Source organism: Myxocyprinus asiaticus, chromosome 7 (assembly GCF_019703515.2).
Source record: "Myxocyprinus asiaticus isolate MX2 ecotype Aquarium Trade chromosome 7, UBuf_Myxa_2, whole genome shotgun sequence".
NCBI lineage: Eukaryota > Metazoa > Chordata > Actinopteri > Cypriniformes > Catostomidae > Myxocyprinus > Myxocyprinus asiaticus.
Genome location: NC_059350.1, coordinates 10716393 through 10741012, shown reverse-complemented (window position 1 = coordinate 10741012; position 24620 = coordinate 10716393). Strand labels below are relative to the sequence as shown.

General features: G+C 35.9%; 1 protein-coding gene and 1 long non-coding RNA gene across 2 annotated transcripts in view; one reads left to right on the top strand and one right to left on the bottom strand.

Annotated features, from left to right (window-relative positions):
* LOC127443617 (EVI5-like protein) overlaps positions 1-22748 on the top strand; it is a 93957-nt gene extending 71209 nt beyond the window's left edge. The window contains exons 20-24 of the mRNA XM_051702311.1: positions 5502-5708; positions 19062-19229; positions 19602-19718; positions 21266-21431; positions 21694-22748. Coding sequence (XP_051558271.1) covers positions 5502-5708; positions 19062-19229; positions 19602-19718; positions 21266-21431; positions 21694-21791 — 756 coding nt within the window. The 3' untranslated portion in view covers positions 21792-22748. The remainder of the gene's footprint in view (positions 1-5501; positions 5709-19061; positions 19230-19601; positions 19719-21265; positions 21432-21693) is intronic.
* On the bottom strand, positions 196-14800 carry LOC127443618 (uncharacterized). Its single transcript, XR_007897680.1, has 3 exons — positions 5888-14800; positions 5604-5798; positions 196-1033 (listed from the first exon to the last, which is right to left on the bottom strand). It is a non-coding gene; the product is annotated as an uncharacterized LOC127443618 (long non-coding RNA).
* Positions 22749-24620: the final 1872 nt, after the last annotated feature.

Sequence of the window (24620 nt, the reverse complement as noted above, 5' to 3'; positions counted from 1 at the left end):
CAAAATGCATGAAAAGATTTAATATACTGTCACTGTAAGCATAACTTGTTGTAATCTATAATGAATTACAAAAAAAGTTGGGACAGTATCAAAAATGCTAATAAAAACAAGAAGTAGTGATTTGTAAATTATATTCACCCTTTGCTAAATTGAAAGCACTACAACTACACATTATATGATGTTTTACCTTGTGAATTTCATTGTTGTTGTTTTTTTTTTATTTATGTATAGTCATTTCAAATCAGATGATTGCAACACGCTCCAAAAAAGTTGAGACGGGCAATTTAAGATTAATAACAATTTGATGAGTTAAAATAACAAGGCGATGTGAAACAGGAGATGTTAAACAGGTGAGGCAATCATGTCATATTATATAAGGAGCATCCAAAAACAGCCTAGTCCTTCAAGAGCAAGGATCATTCAAGACTTGTTAATTTGCAGATGCTTCAGCAAATAATCCAGCACTTTGAGACCAATGTTCCCCAAAGACAAATTGGAAGGATTTGGGGTATTTCACCCTCTAAAGTGCACAATATAGTTATAAGATTCAATAAATCTGGTCAAATCTCAGTGCATAAAGGGCAAGACGAAAACCACTTCTGAATGCACGTGATCTCTGATCCCTCCGACATCACTCTCTTAAATAACATCATCCATATGTAATAGATATCATGAACATGGGCTTGGGATAACTTTAGTAAACCTTTGTTAGTCAACACCATTTGCTGCTGCATCCACAGATGCAAGTTAAGACTTTACTGTGCAAAGCAGAAGCCCTACATCAACACTGTCCAGAAACGCTGCTGACTTCTCTGGGCTCGGTCTCATCTTAGATGGAAAGTAGAACAGTGGAACTGTGTGTTTTGGTCCGATGAGTCCACATTTCAAACAGTTTTTGAAAAACACAGCCGTCGTGTTCTCCAGGCCAAAGAGGAAAAGGACCATCCAAGCTGTTATCGGTGTCAGGTCCAAAATCCAGTGTCTGTATGGTCCAGGGGTGTGTCAGTGCCCATGGCATGGGTAACTCACTCATCTGTTAGGGCACAATTAATGCAGACAGATATGTAACAATTTTGGAGCAGCATATATATGGCCATCCAGCACCGTCTTTTCCAGGGATGTCCTGGCATTTTCAGCAGGACAACTTCAAACCACATACTGGCTGAATAAGCAGAGAGTGCGAGTGCTAGATTGGCCTGTCTGCAGTCCTTACCATCTCCAATCGAGAATGGGTGGCGCATTATGAAGCGCACAATATGGAAAAGAAGACCCCGTAAAATTGTGCAGCTGAAGACCTGCATAATGGATGAATGGGGGAAAATTATACTTTTTAAACTTAACAAACTTGTGTCTTCAGTGCCTAAATGCTTAATTAGTGTTATTAGGAAAAATGGTGATGTTTCACAGTGGTAAACACTCAACTGTCCCCAACTTTTTTGGAGTGTGTTGCAATCATCTGAATTGAAATAACTGTACATAAATTTTTTTTTAAAAATAATTAAAAAAACAATGAAATTCACAAGGTAAAACATCATATAATGCTTAGTTGTAGTGCTTTCAATATAGCAAAGGGTGAATATAATTTACAAATCACTCCTTTTTGTTTTTATTGTCATTTTGCATACTGTCCAAACTTTTTTGGAATTGGGGTAGTATTATCAAGCCAATTTCTATAACACAAACGATAGGGTGAATTTTTATCATTACAAAATCACACATTGAGACATATTGACATATTGAGTAGTATATCATATGTCGACATGTATATATCAGCAGATAGCAGGTTACTTTTTGATATTTTGTGTTTTTACTCACAAATGGGGGCATCAGTTTTCCACCAGAGGCATTAATGCGAAAACATCCACTTATGATGTTCAAAATTATAGGTGCTGCGTAAGAGACCACTAAAGCATTTTCTTTACAGAGGAACTGCCTGCTCATACTTACAGCTTTTTACTGATTGAAATTTCATTGTTTCTTAAATTTGTAGTGAAGAACATTCATTGCTGAAATTACATTTTTTAAGGACTCATTTATTTAAATGTAGTGGGGGGGCGGGGGGGGGGGGGGGGGTTCTATGTGCTTTTCAATAACACATACTTTTAAAAATCTCGGTGATGTCCTAAGTCGGAAGTGCTGTGCACAGACTTTTGCTCTGTGGTTTTGGCTGAAACGAGATCAACCAGACAGAGGAAGTGAGAGGTGGGGCTTGTGTAGATCATTGTCTCAGGAAGCTTTTCCATTGGTTAACCACAGCCCCTCCTATTCCAACACTCACAAATTGCTAAAGCACTTATTGGGAAACCCATGATGTTTCATATCTGAGATTTTAGCATAATACCTGTTTTAGGCTCTCACGAATGTTAGGACACACACACACAAACACCCTCGCTCATACTCACTGACTCAGAAGGGAAGATCTGAAATGAGAGCAAAAAATTGTGGTCCATTTCTGTCACGCAAGAAAATCCACTGTCTGCGCGATTCACACATATCCATTCTTGGAAAACATATTTGCCAGTACACCCATACACAGGCACACACATGTGGACATCAACACACAAATAGTACCACAAAAGTAGCAACAAACACTAAATATCCCACAAAAAGTGTTGGAGATGGATACAGAGCCAAATTAAAATGAATAAAAATTATAACATTAATTAATCCACTAAATTAGCTTTTAATCAATCTTATTGATGTAAGCATGCAATATTAACACATACGGCATACAATCTTATGCAAAAATGACAATTGTCAGATAATTTATATTAAAGTGATGTTTAACCTCATTATTTTCACTCACTTTAAAAGTATTTTTGGACAAAATATGCATAAATTACATTTTTATTAACCATTTAATTATGTGCTATGAGTTTTTCTTTAAAGAACAAATATTTTTAATCTACTCTTAATCAACTTAACCCAAACCACATTATATTTAACTCGGAATTAACTGTGGCAAGTGATCTGAACCACAGTGCATGGGTCTGTAGTGTGTGTGTTCGTGCTTGCATGTGTTTATTTTGCTCTAACCTATGACTTTGCTTAAATTCTACATTGTTCCACACATTGAAGACTGCCACATATTGCTATGGAGACAGACCAACGTGAGGCAGTTCAGTGTAATTACTGGAACAATCTATTCAAGGAAAAAGAGTCCGGTAAAGTGGTATAAAATACAGTATGTGCTTTTAATGTCAGTGCACATTTTGTTATATTTTAAAAGATAAGAAAAAATTATTGCTCAGAAACTACACTACAAACTAAACTAGATTTGAATTTCCAAAAAGAATACTAGTACATGCAAGGTAGCAAAATGTTAGTGTAAAGATGTTAGGAAAGCTTAGGTATAAGGCTTTGGTTCTGTGTAAATTATATGAACCTTTTATATATGTATGTATGTTAAGCTGTTCAAATTAATTTATCAGTTTTTCATTTTCCGGGGTAAAAGTTGGTCAGAGTTGTATGGTCTGATTTAAATAATTTAGATATCTTGCATATACATATCTATAATTTATGTTCTAGATGTAAATACTGTATGTATTTGTAAGAATTGGGTATGCACTGATACAACATTTGTGTACTGATATCCGATTATTTAGAACAACAACAGCTGATACCAATAGTTTGGTGGTTCTGCTTTTTTTATTACCTTGTCAAATTACTGATAATTAATTACACAACTTCAAAGAAATTTGAATAGTAACTTAATTCTCTCTGTCTCTACATGTTTTTCATGTTTCAAAGTAACTGGTCTCGGATATAAACAAAACACTGATGCAGAAAGCACATTATTGACTCACATTAGCATTTTGTAACGCACATTAACTAAATTCTGAAAAGTAAAGCTTACAAATTGCAACTCTGCTGTCACTGTCACTAGTCTTCCGTGTAATCTGATTACAAAGTAGTTACTGTAATTACTTTTTAAGTCAAAAATTAGTGTAACATTACATTTTAAATTTGTGTAATCAGATTACAGTTACAGACTTTCAGTTAAGTTAAAAGTACATTGGGTTACACATAAAATATAGAGCTGTCATAATTAACGATTAATAAATTAATGCAGTTAATTAAAAAAACGTTTAACGTGTTAATTTTTCTTAATTACAATTAATGCATTTACCGTTAATACAGTGTAAACCAGCATAAACATTGGTTGGAAGGGTGGAACCTTTGCGATATGTCCGTCCGGAATCATTACATTGACGCACACGCCACAAACACACACAGCAGTGATAAAATGATGGAGAAAGGACGTCTTAATGCTATATTATGTATAAAACAATTCCAGATGTGACTTAGAAATCAAGTATTTTTCAGTCTGTGTAAGGCGCATTTTAATTACCACAGAACACATGAAGTCTTAACTATCACCAAAACGCAGAATGAGATGTTTTTGCCTGCAAGCGCTTTTCATGTGGAGTTCAAAGCGGCGCTTCACGTTGGCAGTCGTGCTCTTATGCGAATCATGAACGCGGCTTAATGATTGCTGTAACAAAGCAGATAGCTACAGTCTTCCGGCATTGTGAAGGATGAGACTTTTAGAGATTTAATGCCCATTGCATTAAAAATCCAACCTATGGGAAGACTAGTTCTTACAAATAGTCAAACTCCCACTTAGAATCATACTTAGAAACATTGAATTGGTGCTATTTTAGTGCATTTCTATCTTTATACTGTGGAAGGCTTTGTTTGGAAAATGTTAATACAGCATTATATTCTTACGTATTGTTTTGTTTTCTTTCTTAAGATGGAAATAAATGCATTTTAACAAAATAACTATAAGAAAATAACTATATATATTGTCAAATTTCTGCCCTTTTCAAAGTCTGCGAGTAATTGCGATTAACTACAAATAAATTATGCGTTTAATCGTGATTACAAATTTTTATCGACTGACAGCACAAATAAAGGATAATTTATGTAGAATACATTTAAAATGATGTTCATATGTACGTCTGTTTGCTAAAGAGTCACTAATGAGTCATTGTAAGGGAGAAATATAAGGTGCTGAGTGTATGACTGCAACAATGAAAAAGGAGGAAATATAGACATTATTTTGAATTCATTGAGTGGAAAAACAAAAGCTTTTCTGTGAGGTATCATAATAGAAAGTAATTAGTCATGTGATTATTTTTAAAATGAAGATAATAATAGTGTAATCGGGATTACAATAGAGAAGTAATTTGTAGTGAGTAACTTTTTTTAGTAACCTACCCAACACTGATTATTACCCAATCCAAAGTAATTCCACACAGAAACATTTTCTTTCAAACACAGCACGAGTTGTAGGTTACTTTTCCAACACTTTTTTCAGCCCCAAATTTGATTGACAGAATATAATCAGCCCTGATTATAGGCTGTTTTTAAACATACTGCCGATGTCCAATAGTCTGATAATTGCTTTTATCAGCCAATACCGATGATTGCTCGATATATCAGTGCATCGCCATAAAGAATGCTTAGTGTTAACCTCTTCCTCTTAAACATTTTAGATCAGGCAGCTGCGTGGACAGTCCTCCAAGTTCCAGAACACTGGTGGGGGGGTTTACCATGACCTATGTTTGGCTAGCCCAGCGTCTGCTGAAGGTGATTACCTCAGTTCAGACGAGGACCCTCTTCAGAGCCACCTGCCTGTGAACGCCCTGTATCCACACCACTCGTCACCTTGCCTGGACAGCCAAGGCAGCACGGACAGCGATGGAGAGGATAGGAACCCCCACCAAGAGCCCTGCCAAGAGCCTCTTCCTAGTCAGCAGCAGCTTTACCCAGGCATGGTGTGTGCTGAAGGACTGGAGAATTGAGAGGTTGTGAAAGATGGATGCAGAATAGACTGCACAGAATTCAAATAAATATAGCGTAAGAGAGAGAATACATTCACCCAAGAGCTGACAGAGGTAGGGCAGGAAACTGATGCATAGCGCCACACTGTCATAGTAAACTTTGCCCTCACTTTGTCTCTTTCGCTCTCACACTTTCTCTTTTGTTCCCTCTGTACTGTTACTATCTTTCTTCGGTGTCCGTTTTGCTCCATGTGTTTCTTCAAATATTGTCCCAGGATTGAATCCTGTCCCAGGTTGAATGGAGTTCTGTGTAACATAGTACAAAAACACACTCATATTACATGCATACACCTAGAGGTCAATCTATCCTCGTCACAGTGCCAGAAAGTTTGGTCATTTATTTTCTGTTTTCTCCTTTCAAGAAAAGATTTGAAAACAGCGTGGCTTTGAAACTACCTCTAATTTCACCAGACACTCACTCAATCCCTGTGAGCCAAACAACTTCACTAATAAAACAGCCAAATGGCTAGAGAAGAGGTGGCACAGGAGAGAGAGAAAGCAGGAAACACAGTTTCTAGTACCCGAATTTTGGATTTGTAACATCCTATCAAATTATCCATCATTGGCTCTGAAAATAATGGGTTTTTCTTACAAAGTGGACATTTCTCTCTTTGTCTAACAACAGATGTGGTACCTCTCTCAGCCTAGATGTATTTTGTCTTTCTGTTTTGTTCCTATGGAGAGGATTTGTGCACCTTTTATGTTTATTTCTGAAATGCAACAAACACTGCAATCACTTTAATAAGAGGTTAAGGCTAAGAGAGAGACAATATAGGAATGACAGAACAATAAGAACAAACTCTTATTATATAATGTTATAGGGATGTTAATAGTTACATAGATGAATATTGCAGTAGCTCATCCTTGTATTTGTGTGTTTTATACAAAACAAAGAAAGGTGAACAAAATTTTGGATGACAAAAAATCCATTGCAGAAGAAAACTATTATATGTGAACATTGCCAAATGTTTTTTTATTATTATTTTTATTTTTTTTTTAAGTTTTTTATGTTTATTTCTTCTTCTTCTTCTTTTTTTTTAATGTTAATGTATATGTATTTCATGCAGACAGAGGCCAAAATATTTAAAAAGAAATTATCTTCTGTGCCAATCCTGAAACAGCGTTAAACTGAAATTACAGGGTCTCCTAAAAAGAGATTCGTTTTTAAAAGGGTAACGAAAAGAAAAACAACTGCTGCTATGACATATCTAGTAAGTTATTTTACTTTTTATAATGAGTATGTCTATACAGTGGCAAGAAAAATGAAGCTGGTTTTCTGCATTAATTGGTTATAAAATATCTCATATTCATCAAAATCACAAGTATAGACAAACACAACGTTCTTAAGCTAACAACACACAAACAATTATAATCTTTCATGTCTTTACTGAACACATCCCATTAAACAATCACAGTGCGGTGGAAAAAGTAAGTGAACCCTTGGGTTAATAACTGGTCAATCCTCCTTTGGCAGCAAAAACCTCAACCAAGCGTTTGCAGTAGCTGCGGATTAGACCTGCACAACGTTCAGAAGGAATTTTGGACCATTCTTCCTTACAGAACTGCTTCAGTTCAGCCATACTCTTAGGATGTCTGGTGTGAACGGCTCCACAGCATCTCTATTGGGTTAAGGTCTGGGCTCTAAATGTGCCACTCAAAAAGGTGGATTTTCTTTTTTTGAAGCCATTCTGTGGTGGATTTATTTTGATGTTTAGGGTCATTGTCTTGCTGCATCATTGAATTTCTACTGAGCTTCAGCTGGCGCACAGCCACTCTGACATTATCCTGTAGCATATCATGATAAACTTGAGAATTCATTTTTCCCTCGATGATGGAAAGCGGTCCATGCCCTGAAGCAGCAAAACAGCCCCAAATCATGATGCTCCCTCCACCGTACTTCACCGTTGGGATGATGTTTTCCTGTTGTTATGCGGTGCACTTTTTACGCCAAACATAGTGCTGCGTGTTCTTCAATTCAACCTTAGTTTCATCAGTCCTCAAAACATTTTCCAAGTAGCGATGTGGAGTGTCAAAGTGGTCTTTGGCAAACTTCAGACAAGTTTCAAGTTTTTGTTGGAAATCAGTGGCTTCCTTCGTGGTGTCCTGCCATGGACATCATGCCTCTATAATGTAGATTCATCAGGGGGCAGTGGTGGCTCAGCAGTTAAGGCACTGGGTTATTGCTCAGAAGGTCAGGGGTTCAAGCCCCAGTACTGCCAAGATGCCACTGTTGGGCCCTTGAGCAAGGCTCTTGACCCAGTCTGCTCCAGGGGCACCGTATCATGGCTGACCCTGCACTCTGACCCCCAGCTTAGCTGGGATATGTGAAAAAAAGAATTTCACTGTATATGTGCAAATGTATAATGTGTGATAAATAAATGAAATTATAATTAATTAATTATAATTGTTTTTCGTATAGTAGACTCATTAACAGAGAAGTTAACCAGTTCCAATGATTTCTTCAAATCTTTAGCTGTCACTCTAGGGTTCTTTATTTCATTGAGCATTCTGCGGTGTGCCCTTTGAGTAATCTTGGCTGGATGGCCACTTCTAGGGAGAGTAGCCACAGTACTAAATCTCCATTTATAGACAATTTGTCTAACTGTGGACAGATGAATATCTAAGCTCTTCGAGATAGCTTTGTAACCCATTCCAGCTATATTCAAAGCAACAATTCTTGATTGCAAGTCTTCTGAGATCTCTTTTTTGTGAGGCATGATCCACGTCAGCAGATGCTTCTTGTGAATAGCAAATGAAAAATGTTTGAGTGCTTTTTATAAGTCAAAGCAGCTCTAACCTACACCTCCAGTCTAGTTTCATTAATTTTATGCCAGGTTTGCCAACTCTTGATTCTAATTGCCTTTTGTCGACGTCACTAGCCTAGGGGTTCACATACTTTTTCCAACCTACACTGTGAATGTTTGAATGATGTATTCAATATGTACAAGAACAATATAATAATTTGTGTTATTAGTTAAAACAGATTGTGTTTGTTCATTACTGTAATTTCGATGAAAATCAAACCTGATTTTAAGACAAATTTATACATACAGTAAATGCAGATAATTCCAAAGGGTCCACATACTTTTTCTTGCCACTGTATGTCCAAAATATACTGTGAACTTATTATTGACTTGAGTGGAGTTGCATAGACTCTTACACTACATTAAAACAGTCTCTCAAGTAACAGTCCAATATAGGTTTTTATTGCACAAGTCAGTTGATACAGTAAGTAACTTAAAGGGATAGTTCACCCAAAATGGACATTCTGTAATCATTTACCCATCCTCATGACGTTCCAGACCCATATGACTTTTTTTTGTGTGTGTGTCTTTTTTTATAACATGAGTACATTATGGTGAGCATATTCTGACAGAATTATTAATTTGGGTGACTATCCCTCATTGATCAGACTATTAATTTTTGACATGAGATTTTGAATTTTAACTGATCCAACAGCGGAACTTCCTGAAGCATTGTTAACAAAAAAATGGCTGCCTGATTTTTATTATTTATGATGACTATTGCTCTTGATTATGGGATTTAAGAAAATCCATTGATTTATTATTTAAAGAGCAAAATTTAGCTATTTGCATTTGACTGAACTGCAAAATGTTTACAAAGAAACATAACTACTAAACAATACTAAAGTTATTGTGGTTGCACAAAATAATCTGAGATTTTGTATTTAGGCCTGTATTTTACAGATTTCATACTTGTTAGTTTTTTTGTTTTTATTGATATTTTGGTCACTTAAATTTTTCGACATGCAATTTCATGACTTAAAAGGTTAACATCTGTCTCAGTACTGGCTTTGATGCCATGTTTGTCTGACTACACATCCGTGTCATCATTGCCTTTTCCCACCACTGCCTCATTTTGCGATCATTGCTATTTCTGTATCTTACATTTACATGTTTACATGACTTTTTTGAAAGCAAACCATTGCCGTCCCTTTGCTCTTGGCATTTGTCTGGACCCTTTATTGGTTATTAACCAATGAGAAGCTGCTCTCAGTCATATCGCTGACACTGATACATTACATTCTTGGAGTTTTGGCATCTATGTGCTAAAAATGAAATGAAAAGTAAGTGTTCGTAAGGTGTATCTACTTTAGACGGTAATCAGGGGTTGCTGGTTTTGCTTACCACAGTGCTGTATTGACTGTAGCTCGTTTCTGGTGTTCTGTTAAAGTAAGCCATCATTTATTAAAATTTTTGTGAGTTCACAGACTGGCTGTTTTTTCCCCTTTAACAAACCTGTGATAACCATTTCACTGTTTCTGATCATATCTTGTCTGATAAACAAAAAGGAAACTGAAATAGAGGAATACATTTCAGGATTTTGTATGTCATTTTGCAGTTCAAACAATAGCGTGTCAGGTTGACAAGCGCTTTACACTGATTTAGGACATGCTTCCTGTTACTCGTTATCTCTGTAACATTTAAGAAAATCAACAAAACTAGTTTCAGAATGGTGTAAAGGTATGTACTTAATGTTTAATTTACAACAAGAGCAGCAACTGGTAAAGTTTCTTTGCACGTTTCATTTCTTGATGGTTCTAAAAAGGCCATTTATGAAGGCCTTGTTAGTCAAAAAGCTTTTTTTTTTCCTGTAGAGGTTAAAGAAGAACAGTTTGTGATGAGTAACACCTTCAAATGCACAAAACTAGACTCCCCAGTAGTGCAAGGGGATATTTTGAGAATTTTGAACTGGATGAAACTGCATTCAGCGACTTAAAATGTTTTAAATCAGTCTGTTGCGTTTCTGATGGCAAGCTGTTAGTTTACCAATGTTATTCTAGTTTGGGACTGTTGGATTTCAAATTGTCGAAGGAAACTGTGCTCAACTTGATTACATCACATGCAACGGTTTTGTGGTATGAGTTTTAACTTCTAAAGAATATTTGCTAATAGGAAATCAGAAATGCTTGTTTTGAAATTGGTTTTTTTAACCATTGGTGTTTGTTTTCTTATTTTAATGGAAAAGGGTTTGTAAAGTTGGTTTATTTCAACCAAAACCCTAACCTGACCAAGAACCAAATGTTTTTTTTGTTTTTTTTTTTTTGTTGATGGGGTGCCTAGTATGGTCAAACATGTTTCTGTCTCTGAATAAACTCTTGTTTGGGCACACTTTTGAATGACTGAATTACCAGTGAAGGAAAAACACTGGAAAATAATGCCGTGTTATTGTAATACTAAACAATACTTTGTGGTATTATGAGTCTGTAGTCCTAAAAAGTTTCTCAGCATATACATTTTTAACATATCTCAAATACTTTTTATCACTTTTACACACTTTAAACTGAAAAATTGTGTATGCTATCATCAAAGATCTTTGGTGACAACTTTTTACAAAGGTTAAAATGTCCATTGATCATGATAGAAATGTGAATCTACCCTTGTGCCATTAGAATTATGTTCACAAAAACTTTTAGGTGTGAATTAGACACCTTCCTGTATGAAGGAAAAATCAGTGTTTTCTGCCTTCAAATCAAGATATGTGTTCCATATCTTAAAGGAATATTCCGGGTTCAATACAAGTTAAGCTTAATCGATCACATTTGTGGCATAATGTTAATTAACACAAAAATGTATATTGAATTGTCGCTCCTTTTCTTTATAAAAAAAAAAAACGAGGTTACAGTAAGGCACTTCCAATGAAAGTCAATGAGGCCAATCCGTAAACGTTAAAATACACACTGTTTCAAAAGTATAGCCACACGACATAAAAAATATGTGTATTCACATGATTTTAGAGTGGTAAAATGGCCTTTTAACTTTGGAAAATTGACTGAAAACCCTAATAAGTTGACTCATTTGATTGAGCAAACTCATTCCCTCAGTTGAATCGAGTAATGGCGTCTTCAAAATGTATGTAATTTAAGTTCAAATAACTTGATGTACGTATAGAATGAACTTAACTGTTTAGGTTTACTAGATGCAAGTAGACTTAACTCAGATTTGCTATTTAAGTATTGTTGTTTCTGCTGTTCATATTTTTATTGAATTCATTCAATTTTAGATCAAACAGTAGCACAGCTCAAATAAAGATCATAACTGATTCTAGGTCAGTCATTAAACTTAATTCTCCAAAGAAATGCATATACACTATATTGCCAAAAGTATTCGCTCACCCATCCAAATAATTGAATTCAGGTGTTCCAATCACTTCCATGGCCACAGGTGTATAAAATGAAGCACCTAGGCATGCAGACTGCTTCTACAAACATTTGTGAAAGAATGGGCCACTCTCAGGAGCTCAGTGAATTCCAGCGTGGTACTGTGATAGGATGCCACCTGTGCAACAATTCCAGTCGTGAAATTTCCTCGCTACTAAATATTCCACAGTCAACTGTCAGTGGTATTATAACAAAGTGGAAGCGATTGGGAATGACAGCAACTCCAAGGCCACGTAAAATGACAGAGCAGGGTCAGCGGATGCTGAGGTGCATAGTGCGCAGAGGTCGCCAACTTTCTGCAGAGTCAATCTCTACAGACCTCCAAAGTTCATGTGGCCTTCAGATTAGCTCAAGAACAGTGTGTAGAGAGCTTCATGGAATGGGTTTCCATGGCCGAGCAGCTGCATCCAAGCCATACATCACCAAGTGCAATGCAAAGCGTCGGATGCAGTGGTGTAAAGCATGCCGCCACTGGACTCTAGAGCAGGGGAGATGCGTTCTCTGGAGTGACGAATCACGCTTCTCCATCTGGCAATCTGATGGACGAGTCTGATGGACGAGTCTTGCACAAAGCAATGTCCATAAAGACATGGATGAGCGAGTTTGGTGTGGAAGAACTTGACTGGCCTGCACAGAGTCCTGACCTCAACCCGATAGAGCACCTTTGGGATGAATTATAGCGAAGGCTGCGAGCCAGGTCTTCTCGTCCAACATCAGTGTCTGACCTCACAAATGCACTTCTGGAAGAATGGTCAAAAAGTCCCATAAACACACTCCTAAACCTTGTGGAAAGCCTTCCCAGAAGAGTTGAAGCTGTTATAGCTGCAAAGGGTGGGCCGACGTCATATTAAACCCTATGGATTAAGAATGGGATGTCACTTAAGTTCATATGCGTCTAAAGGCAGATGAGCGAATACTTTTGGCAATATAGTGTATATACCTGGACTTTAACTGCACATGCACAAAGAGAATTAGTCAAGAGTGTCCAACTTGATCAAATGGTGACCACATGAAACAACTATTTGCAACAAAACAACACAAATAATACTACAAAAGAGCTTAAACCTCTGTAAATTCTTAATTACAACTATTTAAATGCCCTCATAACTTCTCTTTGACCAAGGAAACATAATGCAATAATTCAAGCGCAAAGCAATCTGGATATTACCCATAGCCTCAATTTTGCACTCAACATTTTTAGTTAACCCTTAAAATCTTAAGTCTGTTGATTTGTAAGATATACAGTATAAGTTTAATTAACTTATATACTTGAGTTATGAACCCAAAACCTGATATTTCCAGTAATGACAACTTTAGGGTTTACAGTGTTGGATATAACTTTTCCAACTTTTACATCCCTGTAATTCCGGTAATTTAGTAGTCTGCCGCAAAAACGATGATTTAAAAAACTTTACAGCTTAAATAATACACATGAAATAATGTAAGGGCTTTTATAACATTCTAAGCTTCACATTTATGTCTTTGAACTAGAAATGGCACCGATTCGATACCTGGATCAGTATCGGGTCGGATACTGACGTTTTTACCCAGATCGGGTATTGGTCCGACAAGCCCGATACCGCATGTCAAGCTCAAATAATGGCATAGATAACCTAAAAATCACCATTAAAATAGTCCACATAACTCGTGCATTTTATTCAGGCTCTTACGATCATCCAAAAGCTTTGTGAATTGCAAAAGGCTGTGTTTAATAATAAATATACAGTCAGCACGCACAGCTAAGTAGTCTCTCTGGCACCACGCTTTACTGAACAAGCGCCGCTCTGCTGACACACACACATAAACACGCGCAGAGGCTCATGATGCGCTGCTCAGCACAAAATGTGGTCGCTCCACACAAACTCCATCTCAGATGTAAATGATCAATAGTTCGGTCCACCTATAACATGCATTGAGAATGGCACCGGACAAGCATTTTATCAGATGTTGAATGAGAAGCGTATTACACTACTGTGAATTAGCCTACAAACAAACACTCAAACACAAACAACCAAAAATTGGCCCCATTCACTTCCATTGTAAGTGTCTGACTGTAACCTCTTTTGTTTTGTTTTTTTTAGAAAAGAGGGGACAAGCAGAAATAATTTTTTGTGGGAATCAACTTGTATTGAACCTGTAATATTCCTTTAAATTGCAGTACACTAAATCTTTAAACCAGACTTATTCCTAGATTTCAGCTTTTTAAAGCTGAAAGGAAAGTGTGATGATGGATGCACTGAATTGGGAAAGCAGTACTCCAGTTAGCAAGCTCTGGTTGAATATAGCAAATGTAGTATGCCATTAAAGTGTTACATGCATACAGAAAATGCTCACACTTAACACTGTATGCATTTTGAGTTTTTTGTAGTATTGGAATGACAGTGTGCTATTTAAATCACAGTGCGTATCAAAACAGCAACCCCAAACACAAAGAACAAGATTACATACATTATGCTTTCTAAGTAGCCATACTGAAAGAAGGCCCAGTAAGGACATGAGATAATGAAGCAGGGCTTATTTTACGATGTCTCCTCTATAGTGCTCCAATACCTGCCTTACCTTTTTCAGTACTAAAACAAATGTCAGGTAGTCTCCCCTTTACACCCATCAGATCAATTCTACTCTCTCCTACAATATGTTATTAAGAATGACAGTACTAAAGAGTATATAAATGGTAATGTTATCAAATGAAGATCCTGTGTTCTGTATTTGATGATACATAAAAGTGTATTTAAACAAAATAAACATGTATGCTATACATTCTCAAAGTTCCAAATTTGGTGTCACGTGTAGGTATTATTTTGCATTAAGGTGTCTTAGTCCCACAACTTTATTGACTTTCTTTTTTAATTTGATTGATATGAAAATGAAAGAAAATGTGTGGTGTGTTTTGCTTTGCAACAGTCCATGCAACCCTTCTGTGTTTTTCTACACATTTCTTCACATCTTGCTAAATCAGTTAACCAGCAAATTGCAGCCATAGGAAACAGTGCTAAGACAGAACAAACTATTAGTGTCTCTCTATTTGTGCTCAATTGCCGCCTTCATTTCAGCAGCTTACATAAAACCGATTAGCCATAACATTAAAACTACCTGCCTAATATTGTGTAGGTCCCCCTTGTGCCGCCAAAACAGCGCCAACCCGCATCTCAGAATATAGCATTATGCAGAGCGGTTATCTGAGTTACCGTAGACTTTGTCAATCCGAACCAGTCTGGCCATTCTCTGTTGACCTCTCTCATTAATATAGCGTTTCTGTCCGCAGAACTGCCGCTCACTGGATGTTTTTTTGTTTTTGGCACCATTCGGAGTAAATGTTAGAGACTGTTGTGTGTTAAAATCCCAAGAGATCAGTAGATACAGAAATACTCAAACCAGCCCGTCTGGCACCAACAATCATCCATGCGATTATCTAATCAGCCAATCGTGTGGCAGCAGTGCAGTGCATAAAATCGTACAGATACGGGTCAGGAGCTTCAGTTAATGTTCACATCATCCATCAGAATATGACATGATTGTTGGTGCCAGATGGGCTGGTTTGAGTATTTCTGTAACTGCTGATCTCCTGGGATTTTCACTCACAACAGTTTCTAGAGAATGGTGCCAAAAACAAAAAACATCCAGTGAGCGGCAGTTTTGCAGACAGAAACGCCTTGATGATGAGAGAGGTCAACAGCGAATAGCCAGACTGGTTTGAGCTGACAGAAATGCTACGGTAACTCAGATAACCACTCTGTACAATTGTAGTGAGCAGAATAGCATCTCAGAATGCTCAACACATCAAATATTTTACATTAATAAATTATAAATTATAAGTTCCTGTATATTAAAAGAGACAAGTTCATTAAACTCAAAATATTAAACAATTCAGGTTACTTAAAAGGTGTAAATTTCGGGAACTCAAAAGAAAGCGAAAGTTCTAATTATTCATCAAGGTTCATTTATTTGAACTAGTTTGTATGATTTAATTGTTCCCTACTCGAAACAATTAATTATTTTGAGCATTAGGGTTTACAGTGAGCAGAAGACCACTTCAGGCACTTTAGTAGGACCATAGTGTTCCTTAATAAAAAGTGCTCAGTGACTGTATATGCTCAGAAATATGGACCACATATAAGTTTTCTTGCAAATTACATTTTGGTTGGCCTCATAGGTTTTTACACCTCACTGCAACCACACTGTCCACAGTTCATCAGCCTTCCTACAGTCTCATCACTTTAACCTCTCTCCTTTCTATTTGTTTGGGGGCCTGAGACCGTTTCATACCTTCTTAGCAGGGTAAAGGCAAATGCTTATGGCTGATGTGTCACAGTCATACTGTCAAACCATTAACGCACTACATTTGCTATGCATGACTCACAAATTGCAGCAACTTTTGCAACAATGACTTTAAATCAGTGTTTTACTTTTTCTTATACACCGTTAAATACAAAAGGGCTTCTTCTCATTTGTAGTTGCAACCCAGCGGTGAGAAGGTCACTGTTTTATATTTAATAAGACCCCCTTGATTTATATTACTAGTCGTTTTCCTTTACACTGAACAGCAGTTACTGTTATCAGTCGGGTTTCTAACAGCTAGAGGCAAAGTGCGCGGCGGAAACTGACGCGTCTGCGGTCGGCCGGTGCTGTGCGCGTACGTTACCTCGCAAGTTTCAGTTTGCTGCGCTTTAAGGAACGCGCACCTGCCTTCAGTGATTTATTACTGCTAGTGACAGCGTGACACATACTGTAGCACCGTTGTTAAGACCGATTTGTTTGCACTAAATAGCCTACATTCAGATAAACGTGCAAATAATAGTGCACTCAGTGCGCATTTTATTGTTAAAAACACCTCGTAAAACCATTTGCTGGCTCGTGACGCATCTACTGGTAAGTCCTGACAATTGAATTAACATCAACACATGCAAGACCAAAATGAGTTGCAAAAATTTTATATTGAAAGAATTCCTAAACTCCTCATTAAGGCGCTTAAATAATTGGAAACAGGGCTAAAAAAATAATTAAAAAAATAAATGACAACCAAAGCACTTGAGATGTATGGCCACTTTTAACTATTAACTGACACGTTTGCAGAGCTGTGCTGATTTGACCTTAACTTTTCAGCATAAATGGCAAAAGTTTTTTCTAGTATTAGTAGTATAAGTATTTCTAATATTAGCCTAAGTAAATATTTTTGCATTTATATCATAGTTTTACAACTAAACGATGGATTATGGTGAACAAGACCAAAATTTGGTCGTTTTATTGTCATTATTATTATCATCAATTTTCACCTTCTGTATGTTGAGCTTGTAGTTAACTTTCTTATTAAAAGCAATAATCATTCATTTCATTTATTACAGACTTACATTGATTTGTAAATGTAATAAATTGAACTTATTACACACAGTAAAATAAATTAAAGTTAAGCCTACACCAGATATAGCCATTAAGGTGTTGTGTTGTGTATTTGTAATAAACAAAAGCCAAAGTGCTTGATTATATATTTTTAAGTATATGTATATTTAATGATCATTATATATATATATATATATATATATATATATATATATATATATATATATATAATCAATTAAAAATAAAGAATCAAACACATTGTCTTCTGTTTATTATATATATATATATATATATATATATATATATATATATATATATGAGTGTGTGTGTGTGTGTGTGTGTGTGTGTATAACATATATACATATGTTCCTGTCACCAAGACAAATTCCTTGTATGTGTAAGCATACTTGGCAATAAAGCTCATTCTGATTCTGATTCTTCTAATATCGTTATATATATTTATATATTAGTTATATGAAATACATTTTGTTAGATATATTTATAACATGGCAAATGAAGTAGAAATTCATATATTCATGTTCAAATATACTCAAAAATATTGGGAGAGCAAATATAAACCTAACCTGAAATTCTAAAATCGTTTAATTGACTATTTAATTTAGGGCCTCAGGAAACTGAACTTAAACATCAAAGTGATGCATCTAATTCAATTCATTATTACAGTGATAATTATTGGGGATTTTAGTGCTTGCGCAAAAGTACTGTGATGAAGTCCTGCCATTTTTAGCTGAGAATCATTGATTTGCCATACAAGAACATGTTTTTGGTTTTAGTATTCTGAATTCTCCTTGCATTAAATCTTATTTCATTAACACACAATGCTCAATCCTTTTTTTGCTATAAGAAGGGTATTGCTTGCAGGATTTGGAATCACAGCAAACACAGACAGATGAAATTGCAAAAATTCTTAATACTAGAAAAACTGATTTAGTGTTCTCCCCTACTGGGAGAAAAAAAAAAAAAAAAAACAGAGAGAGAGAGAGAGAAAGAGAGAGAATATTAAAATTACTTCATTTTGCATTAAAGGCATTAACAAAGATTTGGTTTGATTATCCGTGCATTTGAATCAAAATATAACAAAAAAGATTGTTCCATTATTCAATTAATACAGTATGCACCCTGTCTTTGTATACATAGTTGTCATATATTTTCCTCTCTCCATGTTTTAGCCTTGCATGACAATCTTCCTAGTCAGTGGTTCTAGCTCTCTCTGTCCATTATGCCTCGTTCATTCCTGGTGAAAAAGAGTCGGAAGGGAGGCTTTCGCTCCTCTCTACCCATAGATAATGTGCCCTACATTGGTCTGGTGGGCTGGTCTGTCCCCTTAAAAGTCACTACACTTCCAGAGGAATCAGACCAAGAGATACAACAATACACTCCACTAATGCAGCAAGACAACACACACAAGAGTCCTGATAATGGCTGGATTACAGGTAAACAAATCAAAGTTTAGGATTTTACAACACATTTCACATGAAGATATTGTGTTCAATGCTAATGCAGTTTAAGAACAAGAAATATGCATATTGTCTTCTTTCAAAATCAAATAGCACCATCTTTATGGTTTAAACTTTATTCTCATTTTGAGTAATCCTCAACTAGTTATAACACCATACGTTTTGGATGGACTGGAATGAGGGAGTGTTGGGTGTTATTACTGAATGTTCTCTACAGATCCAGCTGATCTCCAGTATGGCCCTCCACCTTCTCCAATGCCCTGGGTACCTGTCAACTATAGAGAAATGGCAGACATGCAGGGGCTCAATGGCAGAGGCATGGACTGTTCTCTCATGAGTCCTCTGAGGGATTTGGCCACAAAAAACTGCAGCTCATGTGGCAAGGTAACATTTATTCTTGGCAATACAGATTTCCCCCAAATCCTTATACACTCTCACAGAACAACATGATGATATTATGTATGATATTGAAACAAATGGAAGACTGAAACAGACCATAGTTAGGCCATGTTTCTAAAGAGACAATCTTGTTTAAACACACAATATAATTGATCATACATCACAAGTGATCAGGAGTCTTTTGTTTAGTGCCTCCAGTCCACAATCTTATTAACAATTAAAGATATACAAGGCAAAACGTTACCCTTGATTAGCATGTTAATTAGCTTGTACAAAGTCTACACTCTAGCCAAATAATATTTTCACTGTCTGTGCTATTCTCCAAACAGCTCTCTATTCTTTTGATTTCCCCATTAGATCTTTTCCTCTTTTGCACGCCTGAAGTCTCACGTGTACAGATCACACGGTAGTCATCATGGATGCCCTCTGGCGTTCTGTGACAACACAGACCCAATGATGCCATGCAGGGTAAAGGTATGACCCTTCTTTTGAGATTATTTTTATCTGTACACACACACACACACACACACACACACACACACACACACACACACACAAAGGTTGCTAAATGTCTCCCTCTGGTGCAGAACACTCCAAACTGCACCCTAAGTGAGACTGGCGCTGTATTTGAACCTAAATAAGGACTACGATGGTTTTCCGTTTCGTCAGGTACATAAACGTACTTACCACACCCTCTATAGATTTAGGACGTTTTAGCACAATGTGTGGACTTTTCAGACGGTCCCTTACTCACCGTTGGCTAAATTTACAATGAATTTTAAGGTTAAATGAACGATCTTGAACGATTTTGCTGTTACACATTTGGACCAGCTTAAATACAGGACAAATTGCTTATTTTACAGGACGGGTGGAAACCCTACTTCCAGGTTCGCCTACAAAAGAACACCACAGTTTAAAGGAATTACACAGAAATGAAAATTCTCTCATCATTTACTCACCCTCATGCCATCCCAGATGTGTATGACTTTCATTCTTGTGCTGAACAAAAACGAAGATTTAATATATATATATATATATATATATATATATATACACACACACACACACTCACTCTTTCTCTCTCTATATCAGCTTTGTAGTGAATGGGTACCAAATTTTGAAGCTCCAAAAAGCACATAAAGGCAGGATAAAAGTTATCCATATGACTCCAGTGGTTAAATTTATATCTTCTGAAACGATATAGGCCTAGATGTGGGTGAGAAACAGATCAATACATTAAAATAGTCCTTTTTTACTATAAATTCTATTCCCTGCCCAGTAGGTGGCGATATGCATGAAGAATGTGAACGGCCAAAAACAAAAGAAGAAAAATGTGTAAGTGAAAGTGGAGATTTATAGTAAAAAAGGACTTAAACATTGATCTGTTTCTCACACACAACTATCATATATCTGCTGAAGATATGGATTTAACAACTGGAGACGTATGGATTACTTTTATGCTGCCTTTATGTGCTTTTGGAGCTTCAATGTTTTGGTACCCATTCACTTGCATCATATAGACCTACAGAGCTGAGATATTCTTCTAAAAATCTTAGTTTGTGTTCAGTTGAAGTCATACACATCTGGAATGGCATGATGATGAGTAAATGAGAGAATTCTTATTTTTGGGTTAACTATCCCTTTTACAGCTCTATTAAATTTTTTCAGATCTCAAGTAAAGACACTGTTGTGCATGTAAAACGTGCTCACTGACATATTGTAAATAGGCCTATATCTTCTGTAGTAAGGGTTAAATACTCACTCATCATGACAAAGAACCAATGCTGAAATTAGATTCTTTTTACTAATTTCTTGTCATCAAAATACTTAAATGTACAGCTAAATAATTAACAGAAAACACGTTTGTGCATTTCATTTAATGAAAAAATTGCTTCAATATTCTCAATCAACTTCAATGTTTTTCAATGCTTCATCTAAATGTAAAAGAATAGCCATTATTATTCCATCATTTTTCAAAATGTTTTTTTTTTTTTAGTGCATTTTCTCTTTGTGCATTTCAGGAACGTACATTTCAGTGTAAGGAATGTGGAAAGGTCTTCAAACGTTCATCCACTCTCTCCACTCACCTCCTGATCCACTCGGACACAAGGCCATATCCCTGCCAGTACTGTGGCAAAAGATTCCACCAGAAATCAGACATGAAGAAACACACCTTTATACACACAGGTGAGACTCATATAGCAATTAATATACATATATAACAGAAACACATACAGTTGAACACAAAAATAAAGCTTGTGAGGGAAGCTTGTAAATTGCCATTCTGAATAGATTAAAATTAGGAAAATAAGAATTTCCGAGAACCTCTGCTAGGCAATGACATACTACTGCAAATTGCAATCTATACTCCAAATATTTCACAGTACATTGAGTGCTTCACTTTACATCTGCTCTTTGTTTAATAAAGTTTACTTTGTGTTTTGTTCAGGAGAAAAGCCACATGTGTGTAAAGTGTGTGGTAAAGCCTTCAGCCAGAGTTCCAATCTGATCACACACAGTAGAAAACACTACAGACCCTTCAGCTGAACACACAAACACACACACACTCACACAGAAACAGCCAGACCTGCATTAACAGCAGCTGAAGAGCTACCAAAGCAAAACCTTTGTATGTGAATGTACTTTATGAATGTAATTAGCTTTACAAAACACAAAAGTATTATAATTATCAAGTGTATATTTATGTATTTTATTCAATATTGTTCAAACCAAATCATCATTACAGTCCTTAACCATGGTGTGACAAGTAACATGGAAAATGACCGGAAATACACAAACCAGAGATAAATAAAAACAAAAATGAACCCAAGGAGACTATAAATATAGTGCAGAGTGAAATAATGTTGAGTCATCAACATACAGAGCTGCAGAAATGAGTCAACTGCTAGACTGCAGGTTCATGGGATTCACTGACTACTTGTAATGATATCACATTACATTTTAAAATACTTATAGATTAGTTACTTTTATATGGATTACATGATTACATATCAGGGAAAGGCAGTGCATTGTTCATAATTTGATTCCCCTTATTCTTTTTTATATTTTTCATTCTAAATCAACCTACTACTGAACATTCAGTAAGTCTGAGTGTTTTAGGAAGAGAGGGGGAGGATCGTGGATTTGCACACACAGACCTGATACTAGCCACTAGTCAGGTGGCTGTAAATACACTGAAGACAGATTGGTATCACTCAGTTTTTTCAAATGCTGTCATGACCATGGGATTTATAAAAATCTTTTCACTTTTAAAGAGACGCGGGGCAAAAACATTACTGTGCAATGTAAAGTTTTAGTTTCGCAAATTGCTTTTGTATTTGGCTTAAACTAAAAAAATAAAAATAATTGAATGTCACCTCATGGATTGCGTTTGTATAATTCTAGAAACTCTCCCATTAGAAATGCATGTTAATCTTCTTCTAAATAGGTACAATGATTGTGTTGAATTATTCTTAGCAATTAAAATGTGTTTTTGTTTCATGACCCTTTTATGTGCCTTTATTTCACTCATGAACAGACAAATAGCGAGTGAAAAAACTCATATTTTGATCGTTTTCTTAAATGCACTTTAAAGGGATAGTTCACCCAAAATGTAAATTCTCATCATTTACTCACCCTCATGCCATCCCAAATGTGTATGACTATCTTTCTTCTGCAGAACACAAATTAAGGTTTTCAGAAGAATATCTCAGCTCTGTAGATCCATACAATGCAAGTGAATGGTGACTAGAACTTTGAAGCTCCAAAAATCACAAAGGCCACATAAAAGTAATCCATAAGACTCTGGTGGTTCAATCCATGTCTTCAGAATAGATATGAAAGGTGTGGGTGCAAAATGGATCAATATTAAAGTGCTTTTTTACAATAAATCTCCACTTTCTTAATGTAAAAGAATGTGAAAGTGATAGTGGATCCGTGTCTCACCCACACCTATCATATCGCTTCTGAATTTATGGATTAAACCACTGGTGATTTATGGATTACTTTTATGGTGGCCTTTGTGTTTTTTGGAGCTTCAAAAGTTCTGGTCACTATTCACTTGCATTGTATGAACCTACATTCACTTGCATTGTATGAGCTGAGATATTCTTCTAAAAATCTTTATTTTTGTTCTGCAGAAGAAAGTCATACACATCTGGGATGGCATGAGGTTAAGTAAATGATGAGAGAATTTACATTTCTGTGTGAGCTCAGTAAAAGCAAGTTAAGCAACATCATGAAAATGATAAGATTATCCTACTCAAATGCATGTGACATCAAATAAACAAAAGTTAGGTCAGAGGCAATCCAAAACTAACAAACTGTATTACCTATAAGAGATTGCAATTTTAGTCATGTAATTTGTACTAAAAACCATATTACAATTCCAAAGTTATCTTCCCAGCACCGTTTAAAACTAACCCTTATTTTAATCACTGACATCAAGACAAACAAAACAAAAAACAATTCAAGCTCTACTCTTATGGGTAGCATGATTTTATATTTATTGGTAAATTCCACTGTTGTCAATTTCAGATAAAAATTGTGGAACTTATTTTATCAAGTGAAATTTGTTGGCAGCCAACTGTACCTGTTCTGCACAATATGCTTATTCTAAAAATGTTAATGCTTAAAGTGTCTAATGTCTTTAAAGGGGTATAAACATACATACTGTTGATAATTAAAAGACACAATTTGTCAAGCATTATGAGTGCTGAGGGTGAAAGTGAACTTTCACATCTTAGCTGACACAATTTCTCAAACTTTTGTAATCTCACACCAGTGATTAGGCATCACTGTTATATAACAGTGCTTCAAAGCTTTATTGTTTGCAGTTATGAGACTATGTACACATGTCATGCAAGAAAAAGTAGATTACTGTTTGGGCTTTATCTGCAAATCCAGTCAGCCATCAGTTCTCCAAATATGAAGGATCTGAAGAGACAAAGTGCTTTAGCTGAATAAAATGCAAAATGTGCAAATGACTAGAAAATGAGAGCAAGAAAAGAAAGTCGATTATCTCTTGCCAAAGAGCTCGAGTCCATAATGTGTTGTAGACCTTATTGACAGTAGCACCATATTTGATTTTTGATGGGAATGAAAACAAGGCTTTGAGAGAGACTTATGGGCTCTTCAATGGCAAGCAGTATAAAGTTCCTAAAACCAATGGCAAAAATTATGGAATCACCACACTTGGATGATGTTCACCCAGATTTGTTACTTCTTAGCAAATAAACAAATCACAGATATGACAAAACAATTTGTGTTTAATAGCTGAACATTCTGGATTCGTGAAACATCCCTCAAACAAATAATGATGGCATATTTTTTTCCAGATCAAGTAGAGGAAAAAATTATGGAATCATTCAATGTTGA